The sequence below is a fragment of the Myotis daubentonii genome, chromosome 6, assembly GCF_963259705.1.
Source record: "Myotis daubentonii chromosome 6, mMyoDau2.1, whole genome shotgun sequence".
NCBI lineage: Eukaryota > Metazoa > Chordata > Mammalia > Chiroptera > Vespertilionidae > Myotis > Myotis daubentonii.
The window spans coordinates 45,349,717-45,364,847 of record NC_081845.1 but is presented as its reverse complement, the minus strand read 5'-3'; the positions used below and the strand labels follow the sequence as shown (position 1 = coordinate 45,364,847).

The following is a 15,131-nucleotide window of genomic DNA, read 5'->3' as shown; positions in this document are numbered from 1 at the left end:
TATCTATAACACTAATGTGTCTACTAATAATCACACACATCATGACTTGTGTTTTTAAAAATATCTACAGATTTAATAAGAGGCTTGCATATTATGGCAGAGTAAATAAAGCTTTCAAATACTGCTTTTGGCTCTAGTTCATATCTTGCCCAAAAATGTGCATATCATAGCCAGCAGAACTTTTCCGTAGAATTTTATTTTGAAAATATTATTTCACTTGAAGATTGATCTAAAAAACATTTTAAGATATGAAAATGTTATACAACTTATCTATTACAAATTAATTGAGTAATTCTACAATTAGGTATACCATGTTAGCTCACCTACATAAAAAATATTGCACACTTTCCTTTATTTTGTCTCCAGATGTGACTGATGTCTAAACTATACAGAATTCTAAACTATTTAAAAGTTATTCTGTGAAATGTCAACTTCATAAATATCAGAACTGAATGCACTGTAAAACAACCATTTTGGTAAACATGCATTTATTCACAGTTGATTTATTTCCTCTAGATAAATGCGTAACTGCTCAAAATTATTTAAGAACTATGTAGAGGTAACAAGAGCACACTATACAAATCTATTTCCATCTTCGTTTTGAGGAAATACTGATCTTGGCAAAATTCTGGCTTATTTTAAAATTAACTATTGCTGGTAAAAAGGCATACTTTAAAACATTTCTGTGACCTGCACCTGCTCTTTTTAAATTAAAATTTAAAAGCATTTGTTTTTAGAGACTTATCTGATTACTGTGGCATAAGTGAATAATCACATAAAAATGAACCCTGAAAGCAGCTGAGCATTAAAATGCCTGTAGAGCCTTCATTTTACTCATAAGTTATAACTGCCTTAAATTGCTAGACCACTCATGGAGCCTAATTTTAAGAAACTAACAAAACAAAACCATTTCAAATTATGAGACTGACACAGCCTGCATAATACAGCATTTCTCCACTGAGCTGGTCATATACTTTAAAAAAATATAAATAAATATATTGAATTGAGTTTTATTTCTGTAATAACCCCAAAGTGTTTCAAATACACTTCTAAAACAGAAGTGGGTAACTGCAGAATATAGTTCCAGACTTGACTAATAGAGTCAAACACAATCATTCCTTATAATAACTCCAATTGGTACACTGGCTTGACTGAATCCAGCAATTTCATTTTACAGGAGTGAACCATACTTTATACACAGAGAATATATTACTTGAAAATCCCCTAAATAGGAAAAGTTTAGAAAGCTGTCTAATGATTCCAAATTAAAAGTAAATGTCTGTTTCTGGCCCTTTTCCACACCCTTAAAGTTGGAATTTGACAAAAATCCATGGGTACAAATTTACAAACTTTGACAGACTATTAAGATAAAACCATTTTCTTTGGGGGATTTGGGAGGAAGTACCTTTAAAACTTGTTATACAAAGTTCCAGCTGCCTTTTATAAAAGTACGTTCCTTAGATTAAAATCATAAAATTAAGGTGCAAGAGGTTAACAAAAATGAACTAAAGAGCTTTATTGACATCACAGTACATTCAAGAATAATTTTAAGAATATTACAGCTGAAAGAGAATGGCATGTTTATAGTCTTATTTTGCACTATTTTTTTGAAAAAAAAAAAAAAAGTAATACAAAGAAATCCTATTAATGGAGCAGCATTTGGAAAAAGTACACCTATTTACAGATTAAAAAAAAAAAATTCTGGTTTCACCTACACAGCCACAATGTGCCTCTATAATGAGACAAGCCCTTAAAACTCATGGAATTTTTTAAACATCATGGCATTCTTGCCACATCATTCCTCAGCGTTTACGACGGAGAGGGGTTGTTGATCTGAAAAAAAGGGAAAGACAAAATTTAAAAATAAAAATGTATTTTAAACTAAAGAATCTAATTTTTAAATAACTAATATTATATTTCTAAAATTATTTAAGACTATGATCATTTATCAAGTACCAATCTGAGTTTATTAAAGAGAGAGAGAAAGGACACTTTCAAGTTTGAATAAATTCAGTCAAATTTTTAAAAAAATCAGACAAAATACTTTAAAAAGTATACTACCTTGATCGGGACTTAGACTTGTGTTTGCGGCTTGCCTTCTTACCAGACCTTTGAGATTTCTCCATGGATCGCGAGCGACTATGTTTAGGCTTCTTAGCCTTCTTTTCTTTGCTACTTCCTGGAGATTCAGAACTGCTCCTTCCACTAGAATCAGAGCCTGAATGTTTTTTACTATCTTTGGTAGTACTTTTCTTACTCTCCTGTCTAGAATCATGTCTGATGATTTTAACAGATATAGAACCACTCCTAGAGAAAGTTCTTTCACTTTCTCGTTTCCTTTTTAACCTATCATCCTGACCACTGAACTTAAAATCTTTTTCTTCCCTTTTTTGTTTCTCTTTTCTTTTATCCTGTTCACGCTCTCTTTCTTTGTCTTTCTTTTTCCTATCTTTATCTATACTCCGACTTCTCTCTTTTTTCCTCTCTTGTTCTTTAGCCTCACCTTTATGTTTATGACTGCTCCCACTAAGATTTCCACGTTGGTCATCAATTTTACGTCTATCTCGACTCCTACTGCGACTGGACCGATTGGTTCGCCTATCCCTTGAGCGACTTCTACTTCTACGTCTCTCTCGGGAAGGACTCCGATTTCTTCGTCTTTCTCTTTCAATGCTATTTCTATTAGATCTTCTCCTTTCTCTAATCTTTACCCTAGCCCTATTGCTGTCTATTTTAATTCTGCGAGAATAACTTCTACTCCTACTACGTCTAGCTTTAATTGTTGGAGATCTACTCCTACTATGTCTCTTTTTCCTTTTAGGAGAAGAAGATCGAGAAGATGTGCGACTACTACCTGAGCTAGAACTGTATGAAGAACTAGAGACAGTACTACTAGTACTACTAGTTCTGCTATTGCTACTGGAACTACCACTACTAGAACTTTCTGATCTACTCCTTCCTTGTTTCTCTTTTTCTTTATGATCTTTTTTTGGTTCTAAAACTGACGTAGTTTCATTTGGAGTTCTTTTCTTTTCATTAACCACATCACCGTCTGTTTCTCTTGCTTCTAGTAATGATAAACTATTTTGCTCTTTATGGATAAATTCATTCATCTCTTTTGTAACCCTTTCAGTTTGTTGCTTTTCTTCTGAAACAGAAAAAAGACAAAAATATTAAGTCAAATGTACAATGAAAAACTCCCATTATTACCAGACTATAACAATAGAGCAAGACATAACAACAAAACGACATACGCTGAGCCTGATGTAACCCGAGGACTGTCTGTACTCATTAATTTATATAAAAAACTTCTAAAAAGTCCTCTATTATCCTAGCTACAAATTACTTTTCAATATAGTTTTCAAATATATTTCCCCCATTTCAAACTCTTTTTAAAAGAACTTTAATAAGAAATAAAAATACACTGAAATGGCTTAACTTATAGCCCCTGAAATTAATCTCTCCCCAGATAAAAGTTTACCTTTCCTAAGCTATATATTTTCAATACTACAATTAACTTTGAGTTTACATTTGATAAAAATTACAAATAAGCCAAAATCCTTAGTTTCAGTTACGACTCACTTATTAGTTTCAGTTACAACTCATTTATTATTTTTAATGTAGCCTCAATTCCATCCTTTGATACTTTAGGTTGTTTGAAAAATGTAAAGAAACACAAACAATACTGGACAAAATTAAGTGAATGTAAAAGTTTATACCTTCCATCTGTTTATCATGTAACAGCTGCTGTTCTTTTTCTTTTCTCCAAAAAGCTTCCTGTTTTTGCCGGATTCGGTGCCGTAATTCCTCATCGTCAGTGTCAGATGACTCAGAGCCTCTGTCACTCCTTTCATCTTCACTGTCTCCTGATCCATAACCACCCAGTCCACCTGTGTGCATAAAGCCCAGTCCATCATATGGAAAAAATATTCTGTGCACTAAAAACTTTTTAAGGTCCAAGAAGAAAGCTCATTTCTTTTTTACATTGCATTTTGTTGGAAGAATCTACTTATTCGGGGTGGGGAGAAGTATAAATTCCAATGCTTAAGAAGTTCATAGGAACTCTCATGAAAATTGATACTTAGTATCTTATTCTTTCTGGAATATTTCATGTATTTGTCACCATAAATTAATCATGATAATGGTTTGTTTTACTGTCCATGCTAACCAATAAAACCATTTAATAGGGTTGTAACAAAGTCTCACACTAAAGCATAATCAATTCAACTACCTTAAAATTTATGATGATCCTAAAAATAGTTCTACAATTAACTTTTTCATTGTTCAAAGCTTAGAAATCCCCAGGTAGTATGCTAAGTATTTTCCCCCTAAAAAAATTAGAATACTGTAATTCTGACTGTGCAGAAATGGTATGATGCTAAAACTACTCCCCACCCTGAAGTGATCTAAATAGTAATAACAAAATCACATGGGCATTTGGTTCTAGCCATTTTTGTTGATCCTCACAAAGATTAATTTTTGAAATAATGTGGAAAAGGCAAATTCAAGCTTTTATATACTTGGTAATATAACATGCAAATAGAAAATTATGAATACATCACTACTATGGTAATGTAAGATAAACCCTTTCCTCTATGGTAAACCTAACTTGCTGCATTACAATTTAAATAAAGGTCCTTAAAACCATTAATGGATAGGTTCCTCTCTCAGGCAACAATTTTGAAAGTGAGCTTAAATACTAGCATGGCTAAATTATAACTATTACAACTTGCCTTATTAACTATGAATTAGTCACCACATCTACAATAATCCCACTGTGAATGCTTTGGTAAAAAAAACAAAAAGAAAGAAAAAAGGCAAACCTTTTAGAGACTGATACAACCCTAAGATCTCAGGTTTTATAAACTGAGTAGGAACAGTATAGTTTCAAAGTAGAACATGTAGAGACAAGGTAAGCGTGATTTTTCCCTTTAAGGCCCTCTTACAAATAAGGAGAACACTTACCGAGTCCAGTGAGGGAAGCCAGTGCACTGGACTGTGCCAGCTGTTTTGCAGGAGCTTTGTATCACATCAACAACAGGAACAACATGTTAACACAAATAGCCACGATTTCATAGTCATGAGAGTCTATGGTATTGTTAAATCTACTACTATTGCTGCTTCTTGGGGAGAGAAGAAACATTAAAAACATAACATTCATTTTAAACCAGTCTGGCCTTGAAAAGTATAATTCTGATGTGAGTTGAAATTGGTTTATAATGAGGAAAAATGTTGACAGCATATCGGTATTTTTATTTTTGAGGTATGGCCCATAATTTAAATTTTGCTTTCAGTATATTTTTTTAAGTGTTACTAAATATATGAGGGCTAGGTGGGAGAATCACTAGCTCTGTAAGAATTATAAGTGGTAAACTGTGAAAACTCTGAAGGTTCCTAATTCAATTCATTAGTAAAACTAAATTGCATTAGAAATCATATGCCAATAACATGGTATCTCTAAAAAAAAAATCAAGTGAAATAAACTGATCATCATCAAGAATTTTCCACAATACATTTTATAGAACAACAGTGTAATTATGAATTTGTGCTCAGAGAGGTTGGACAAAACAAAAATATCTGTATAGTTGTAATATGGTGTCTATAAATCTGAACTTTCCAAAAGAGTAAAACATGCAAGAAGAGAATATTCAAATATCTGCTACTATTTCAACAAGGACAACAAAAAAAGTCCAGAATAGCCACCAAAACCATAACACCCCCAGAAAAACAAAGCCAAGAACACCCACAATATACCTTTTGTTGCTTTCCGGTGTGCATCTTTGGCTACATAATAAATTTCTTCATCTGTGACATCCAGTAGAATTTCAGTCAAAAGCATTTTTGTCAATAACATCTAAGGAATATAAATTGTTTCTAATTAAATTATTATAGTTACTAATAATATAGTTTGACATTTTCAAAAATTTAAAAGGCAAAACTTTAGGGGGTTGCGGGAGCATTGCGGGGATAAGGCCACATATGTAAGATCTTAATCAATAAAGAAAAAAAATTAGCCTGTACTAGTGAAAAAAAAGGCAAAGCTTTATTTTATAAAACATTTCAGATCAGTCATTCCAATGAACAGAATATCTTAAAAATAATTCTAAATTATAAGAATTTTAAAAAATTTCAAAATCATATGAATTAAAGAAATAAATGTTTATTTCTATCGAGACACTGAATTCTAATTCTAGAGACCCTTTGCCCCCTATAGTAAAACACTGTTTAATTACAACAGTGGTATAAGGAAATGTGCTTAGTAATTCCTTTATAAGCTGTGATTTCATATTAGGTGTTACCTGGATTTTGCAGACATTATTATTGCCCAGGAAATCTACATATCAATACATACTTTATACTTGTTTCATGAATTCTCAGTTTAAATGTTTAAGATACCAACCAATAGTTTTTAAAAATTATACCAGGTGTACCAGTTAATGATGTGGATTTTGTAATCAAAGAAAACACGATAATTTCAAGAGAAACATCAAAAGTGCTTTATTCAAAGTAATGTCCATTGCTACCTACACATTTCCCCATCTTTCAGGTAATTTGTGGATACCGTCCCAATAGAACTTTTCTTGTTTTGAGGCAAACCATTCAGAGACCCAATTATCCACTTCTTCGTACATTTTGAAGTGCTGCTCAGAAAGTGCATGTGCCATCGATCAGAACAAGTGGTAATCTGAAGGAGCAAGGTCTGGTGAATACAGCGGGTGGGTTAATACTTCCCAGGCAAGATCTTTTAACATGTCTTTAACTGGTTCTGAAGTGTGAGATGGTGCGTTATCATGAAGCAAAATTACTTTGCCGTGTCTTCTGGCACATTCTGGTCGTTTCATGATCAAAGTGTGGTTCAAATTGATTATTTATTGTCGGTAGCGATCAGTATTAATGGTTTCACCTGGTTTTAGAAGCTCATAATACACCACACCTTCCCGATCCCACCAAACGCAGAGCATTGCCTTCTTTCCGAAGAGATTTGGCCTTGCAGTTGATGTTGATGGTTGACCTTGATCAACCCATGATTCTGTGCATTTGGGATTCTCAAAATAAATCCACTTTTCATTGTCAGTCACAATTTGATGGAAAAAAGACTTTCTTTCGTGCTGTTGAAGCAACATTTTACTAATGACTTTTCAGTTTTCCATTTGTCTTTTGTTCAGTTTATGTGGTACCTTTTCCTTCCTTTAAAACAGTGGTTCTCAACCTTCTGGCCCTTTAAATACAGCTCCTCATGTTGTGACCCAACCATAAAATTATTTTCGTTGCTACTTCATAACTGTAATGTTGCTACTGTTATGAATCGTAATGTAAATATCTGATATGCAGGATGGTCTTAGGCGACCCCTGTGAAAGGGTCGTTCAACTGCCAAAGGGGTCTCAACCCACAGGTTGAGAATCACTGCTTTAAAATCTTTCCCATTGCTTGTAAACGATCGGAAATTGTTTGATGAGAAATGTTTAATCTTTCTGCAAGTTGTTTTGAGTTTTGACACACCTCTTCATCCAATAATGCTTGTAATTGATGGTCTTCAAATTTTTTCGGTTGACCTGGACCTGGACATTCTTTGTCTTTCACATCGAAATCATCACTTTTAAAGCGTTTAAACCAGCATTCACAAGTACCTTGAGATGGAACATGTGTACCATAAGCTTCCTGAAGTATAAGATAACTTTTTCTCCAAAATAATTAATTAAACTTCCCGCAAATGCTCCTTTTTTGGCACGAAATTTGACGTTTTTAAGCATAAAAATATCTATGATGTTAACACCTTCAGCAAATTTGACAAATGAAGTTTTGAAGCTTGCTGTCAATACAACAAAATAGCATACATATCAAATCACATATATATCAACATATGTGTAACTCCATCTATTGAAAAAAATCCGCATTATTAACTGGTACACCTGGTAAACAAAATAAATCCTATAATATGTTATATGTCAATTATACCTCAAAACAATTTTAATAAAAAAATAAATTTACATTTTTACCATTTGATACTCTTTCTCTTCTTCAGTCATCTCTGGTTCACTTTGCTCTTCTTGAGGAACTGGAGATGGACTTCTGGTGACTTTTCCACTGCTTGCAGCCTCAACATTTTCAGCATCTTCATCTTCCTCATCACTATCCTAAAAAAGTAATACTATGTGTAGCCCAAATTCATGCTATAATCAATCATTATCTTAAACATTCTATTTTAAAACCCTAAGTTAAAAAGCGTATGAGATAGCCCTGGCTGGTTTTCTCGATGATTAGAGCATCGGTCTGTGGACCAAAGGGTCTCAGATTCTATTTCCACTAAAGGGCATGTACCTTGTTTGCAGGCTCAATCCCCTGGGTCAGGACGTGTGCAGGAGGCAACCAGTAGATGTGTCTATCTCACATCAATATTTCTCTCTCTCCCCCTTCACTCTCTCTAAAAATTAATGGAAAAAATATACTTGGGTCAGGATTTTTAAAAAAACGTATATGAGCCCTAGTTAGTTTGGCTCAGTGGACATTGCATCAGCCCATGGAATGAAGGGTCCCAGGTTCAATTCCAATCAAGGGCATATACCTTGGTTGTAGGCTCGATCCCCAGCCCGACCAAGGCACATGCAGTAGACAACCAATCGATGTGTCTCTCACATCGATGTTTCTCTGTCTCTCCCGCTCCCTTCCACTCTCAAAAAAAAAAAAAAAAGTGTATGAAAGAGATATATGAAAATAAAATTTCTCTCTAAATTATATTTTTGCATGATAAATTTCATTTGGTAATTTGGTGTTACCTGAGAGGAAATGTGATTATAAGGTGGCTTAAAATTATTTTAATTATTTTATTAAATTTGCTTATTTTTCTTAGTCAATTTTTTTATTGATTTTAGAGAGACAGGAAGGGGAAGAATAGAGAGAAACATCAGTGAGAGAGAAACATCAATCAGCCTCTGCCGCACACTCCCTATTAGTTAGTGACTGAGCCAGAAACCTGGGCATATGCCTATACCAGCAATGGATGGGTTGATGTTCAGCCACTGAACCACACCAGCTAGACAATTTTTTTTTAAATTATCACCTGAGTATATGATTTTAGAGAGAGATGGAGAAAGAAAGATCAATGTGAGAGATAAAGACATCAATCAGTTGCCTCCTGTATGCACCCCAAAAGGGGAACGAACCCACCTTTTGATGCATGGGACGATGCTCCAACAACTTAGCCACCCAACCTTAGTCAATTTTGATCTTTCTTTATAAATAACCAAAGCACATCATGCCTAGAGACTGAATTAATACCCAATATATCTGATGGCTGGAATGAGTGGCTTGTAAAACTTCCGGTAAACAAACCACACTCAGATTATTCAGTGTTAGTTTTACAGCAATTAATATAAGCTATTTACCTAAAATCAAGTGACTTAAAATGAAAAATCTATAGTCAGTTTCCAGATCTCAGCTGACCCTGAAACTTAGTGAAATTTGCTTCTTTTTAGCTATTTAATGGACAGATAGATGAGAAATAAGGTCTCCTTCAGATGGAAGAAATGCCAGCAGTTGTCTCTGTCACTGTATAGGTGTTAGGTTTTCAATATCTAAACAGTGTATCTTAAAAAGGGGACTCTACTTTAAGCAAAGAACTGTTCCATAGTCACACTCAGCAATCCTACTAAGTAGAAGACAAGATGATCAGCCAAATACTACTATGGAAAGGCCATTTGAACCAGAAGAAGGATTCATGTAACACAAGCCCAAAGGCATCTGTAAGGAGAAGGATAATCTCCAAATCCAAACAATTTTTGACAGTGAAGAAATACCACCAACCCTGGCCTGTGTGGCTTAATGGTTGAGCATTGACTTATGAACCAGGAGGTCACAATTCAACCGGTCAGGGCACACACCTGGGTTGTAGGCTCGACCCTCAATGTGGGGCATGCAGAAGGCAGCCAATCAATGATTCTCTCTCATCATAGATGTTTCTGTCTCTCCCTCTCCCTCCCTCTCTGAAATCAATAAAAGTATTTTTTAAAAACAACCACAATACACCAAGTCTGGAAATCCACTATTTCATGCAAAGATTTAAAAAACAAATTTTAAGGTCAACCTTTAGTAGTGGTAGTCTGTTGTTTCTTTATTTCATAACATCCAGAACAAAAACACATCTTTGGCATGGTTCTTTTGTAAAAATAAAGAGTAATTTATGGCTTTTTGTTGAATTTAAGCAAAATCAATGTCTTCTTAAGTCTAGTAACCTTGCTGTCACTGAGATTTATTTTTGAAGCAGAAAATAGCCTTTGGAGGAGGACGCTTTTCCTAAGTGGCATATCAGCCAGTGCTATGACTGTCCTACCAGCTAGGAGCACATTATTGCTAAATAAATAATTCCTACACCACCTACATGATGAAGATTTAAATATTTAAAACAATGCTTCCTTCAGTGCTCATGTCAAAAAACAATAGAAGTTATTATATCCTCTGTTACAAGTATACATTTAAATGTTCAAAATAGGGGGCAGATTTCTTTCTCTAGTGCTGTTTTAACTAAGTTTTTATTTATAAGCCACCACTGGGGAGTTAGCTATACCACAACCAAAGAATACAAATGTTTGTCAATGTAAGACCTATCTCGCATTTCACTGAAAAATCTCCCCAGAATGAAATGTTTTATAAACTCACTGTACTCTTTCTCCTTGCCCTGCCCTCAATAATACATCTATAATATAAAAAAATAATCCCCAATATACTTACTGAAGGTAATCTCAGGAACATTACTTTAATACTTTTCTATAGGCTAAAATACTTATTTCAATAACCTTTTCACATAGATACCAAATGGAGTTTCAGGTCAAGGAATCTACTCACAAATTTACTTCTCTGAGGTAAACGAGGGCCATCACCTCCTTCAGCATCTTCTGTAGTCTTCTTTTCTTTTTTGGACAACTGTGAACGCTGTTGTTCCATTCTTTCTTTCTCCAACTTCTTTTGCTTTTCACGTTCCATTTTTTCAAGACCTTCCCGAATCCAAGCTGGAAGAGTCCTGCGTTTTACTGCATCTGTTTCAGATGGGAAAAAGAAAATTTTTAAGTCAGTTAAGTAAAAATCTAACACATGAGTGCTTTATTCCTGAATTTCTAACTTGTAAATTTCTGGAAAAAGAATACTGGTGCCATTTGAGCGTTTATAATAAATACTATCATTTTCCAGCAAGACAGTGCTAATAAAAACAACCCATTAAGCATCACATTTTTTTAAAAAATCATCACTTTTAATAGCAGCATAAACATTGTATTAATGTTTACAATGTGCCAAGGCACTCTGAAAGCACATTAAACCATCACCTCAATCCTAAAAAAAGCCCTAAATGATCACTATTACTTGATCTCTTTTGCAAATGAGAAAACTGAAACTCAGATATTAGGAGGTGTGCTCAAGGTTACAAAGCCAGTAAGCAATGATATGAGCTACTTCAGAGCCAAACTTACATTACATTGCTTCTTAAAATATGAAGACAGAAGAGAGTCAAACACAAGTCCACTTCACACTGAAAATTCACTTATACAAGTATTCCATCCAGGATACTTTTTAATTTATTCCTTAAGTTATAAAAGAAGTAATAATCTTCCTAAAATGTCTACTTTGTGATAAGAAAAAAAAACCTTAAATGTTCTGGTCCATTAAGTGCTGGATTTGGATTTCCAGATATATACTAGCATAAATACGAAATTTTTCATTGGGAATAAGTTAGTCCTGTTATTTAAGAATTGAAATGTTCTGCAAAATACTATGGAAAGTGAAATAATGAAAGGAAAATTAATCTTACAGCAGTGTATCAGATGAACTGAGAGTGGGAAGAATCCAGAAAGAGGCTTTAAAAGGCGAAAATGAAAAACTAGAAAAGGCGAAAATGCTCACATATCGGTATAATGTATCAAATTGTCAACATTAAAAAAAGCAAAATGCTATAGCCATGATAAGTTTATCTCATCACAAAATCTATGTTTAACTTAAAGTTTTATTTTAAAGAAAATTATTCAAAGTATTTAATATTTTATACAAAATCTCCTCTGAAATTTTAAAGTTTTATGACTAAAAAATAATACGGTTTTAAAGTGTCAATCCTAATATATCAGAGGTAGTAGAACAATTTAAGAAAGTAAGACATCCTTTTTATATGATCAAGAAATCATGCCAATGTGGTTCACTAAACTTAAATAACTACCAATTTGTGGAGGCTCCTGCTTCACAGGAAGTGCAATAGGTGAACGCTGCCGGTCCCTGAATGATGACGGCCTTTCTCTTCGATTCTGGGGAGGTGCTGGAGGTCCTGGAGGTCCTGGTTGCCAATAAGGAGGATGAAATCCACCTTGCGGTGGACCAAAAGCAGCCCCATGCTGAAAGAGTATGGCAGTTTATTTTCCTTCCCGTTAATACAATATACACTTTGGGATACACATGTGTTATGAACTGGGACAGTAGAAATCCATGTGTGCAGAAAATCCAAGAACTCCATCGTTCTAATACCCACCGATATTTCTGTAGCCCCAAGAACCTAAGCTTACTTTTCTTAACAGATTTTGTGCCTACATAAATGCAAGAGCCATCTAAAATCCTTCTGATACACTATTTTCAAGTACAGAAAATAATATATATGAACTTTTTCATTCTGAGTCCATTTATAAACTAATCCTTTTACTACCAAGAAACCAAATAAATGTCTATTTTTCTATAACCAGAAAATACAAGAAAAAAATTTTTTAATCAATTCCAACTTCCTAGTTTTTGTGAATTTAAGTTGTTTCTAAAACCTTGCAAGAAATATCTATTTTAAGCAAAGATAAAAGTTACTGAATCATTACATTAAACTATTTTTTTTAATTTTACCATTTTCAGAGGCGTTTCTAAGCCATTTGCTGACCTCTTTGTCTCGTTAGCAAGGGAATCTACCAGGCAAATGTGGTAGAAGTAGAAGCTCCCTGCCACAAAAACCTATCATATCTGTATACCAAGTATGAGTATGCAACAAGTATCTGAATATATATGAATAAGATTACTAACTCAAGGTGAATACTATTTACATTTATGTCTATTACCTATATAGTGATATAATGTATGTTTTTTCAAAATTTTAAATTCTAATAGCTTAGTTTATAAGGTAACAACTGCAATCAGTTATTTCAAAATGACACCTATTATTATACTTTAATTAAGAGTGGACCTTGGCCGTAACCGGTTTGGCTCAGTGGATAGAGCGTCGGCCTGTGAACTGAAGGGTCCTGGGTTCGATTCCGGTCAAGGGCATGTACCTGGGTTGCGGGCACATCCCCAGTGGGGGGTGTGTAGGAGGCAGCTGATCGATGTTTCTCTCTCATCGATGTTTCTAACTCTCTATCCCTCTCCCTTTATCTCTGTAAAAAAATCAATTAAAAAATATATTAAAAAAAAAAAAGAGTGGACCTTGGCAGAGTGGTTAGAAAAAAACAATGACACTATTCCCCATAGAGTTCTATGTCCCTAGGAATGAATTAGATGCTACAAAAGAAATTATGTGTAATTCCATTAACAAACATGTCATGTCAGAATGGAATAAAAAAGACAACACTAGAAAAAGTAGTAACTTTACAGAGAAGAAGGAATTGCACTTAGAAGATCTATATTCTTCAAGTCTTAACCATAATCTATTATTGATAATGTATTCAACTACTGTGTATTTCCTAAACTTTATTGAACATTTAAATATTCCATTATGAAATTATAAATTAGGAAACAAAACATCATATAACTATTTCACTTACACATTTTTCATTTTATGTATATTTTTCCCTAACAATCTTTTATGCCATTTTCCTAAGCAAATCAGAAAATAAAACTCTTAATGTTTTAATTCTCAAAAATTGATAACTTTTCTGAGACATAATATGCACTTATCTGTATAAAACTGAAAAGTGAAACACATATCTCAGGTACTCTTGATGAGACAAACTTCCAAAGAATGGATTATGTGCACATCTACAGTATTAAGGCAACAAAATATCTTTCACCTGATAGTCAAACTGGTTCACTGGGCCCACTGCAAAATTATCGGGTGGTCCACCAAAGCTGTGATTGTTCTGGTTAAATATATGCCTGTTGTCAGGGGCAAATTCCCCACTGTCCTGACTGTTGCTGTCTTCGGAAGGAGGAACAATGTCCATTGGGCCTGGTGTTGGTGGCATCCATGGCTGATCTGGAGGGGGATGTGGGGGTTGCTGATGCATTCCCCATTCTATTTAGAATTTAGGCATAAAAACATTCAACAGGGAGTTATAACAAAATCAACACAAATTTTTAAGCTCTCAAGAAAGCTAGATTTTTCAGTAAAGAAATAAATATAAAATTTATGACTTCTTGGTCAAATTCCTTTTGTATATCTTAAAAACAAGCAATGAAGTAATAAATCATTCAAATGAGCTAACTCCACTCAATTCATATCCTAAGTAAATGAAAACAAATGCCCCAAATTATTTTTAATAAATGTAACAAAACTCAAAGCAATTTTTGTTGTTGAAGTTTTCTTTATCTGTTCAGTACCACCACCATAAAAATAATGCCTAAGGATTTTTATATAATTTCTTTCTTCCATGAACACATTTATCCTCACAACATCCCTGTGAGGTAGGGGGAAATCAGGTATTTATTATTTATTTATTTTTGCCAATTTCAGGAGAGGAAATTGGGCACACAGAAATAAATCACTTGCCAGGGTCACAAAGAAAACCAGTAGAGCAAAGATGGGGAAGTGGATGATTCTAGGGTGAGTCATTTATATACTTAAACTTGGGAACTAAAACATTTTCAAACTTAAAGTTTAGTTTAGCATAGCTTCAAGAAAACTAGAAATGAACTACATCACAGAATCAAATATTAGAATATTCATTATCCTTTTAAAAGTGATGTTAGAGGATTACTTTCTGAGTTTTCCATTCTTACATTGAAAAACAAAAATAACTACTAATAGGGAAAGGAGAGATGACTTCACCATCAGCACACTTAAATGTAAGATTCCTCTATAAATAAAGTGACTATTAAAAATAATTAATAGCACAAGTTTTGAAAAACTGAACTAGCATCAAGGAATCTAAATCATACTGTGAAGTAAAAAAACAAGCAAGCAAAC

At 33.8% G+C, this 15,131-nt stretch overlaps 1 protein-coding gene across 7 annotated transcripts in view; it reads right to left on the bottom strand.

The window, feature by feature from the left end:
- Positions 1 to 46: 46 nt before the first annotated feature.
- The window catches only part of PNISR (PNN interacting serine and arginine rich protein), a 27,082-nt gene continuing 11,997 nt past the window's right edge, over positions 47 to 15,131 (bottom strand). For 6 of the 7 annotated variants that reach the window (XM_059700872.1, XM_059700873.1, XM_059700876.1 and 3 more), the window contains 9 exons: positions 14,017 to 14,240; positions 12,198 to 12,369; positions 10,841 to 11,031; positions 7,999 to 8,136; positions 5,755 to 5,854; positions 4,966 to 5,019; positions 3,720 to 3,890; positions 2,062 to 3,148; positions 47 to 1,833 (listed from right to left, as the gene is read on the bottom strand). In XM_059700872.1, coding sequence (XP_059556855.1) covers positions 1,803 to 1,833; positions 2,062 to 3,148; positions 3,720 to 3,890; positions 4,966 to 5,019; positions 5,755 to 5,854; positions 7,999 to 8,136; positions 10,841 to 11,031; positions 12,198 to 12,369; positions 14,017 to 14,240 — 2,168 coding nt within the window. In that variant the 3' untranslated portion in view covers positions 47 to 1,802. Of the gene's footprint in view, positions 3,149 to 3,719; positions 3,891 to 4,965; positions 5,020 to 5,754; positions 5,855 to 7,998; positions 8,137 to 10,840; positions 11,032 to 12,197; positions 12,370 to 14,016; positions 14,241 to 15,131 lie in introns of all 7 variants that reach the window. The other variant, XM_059700878.1, reaches the window with a different exon arrangement.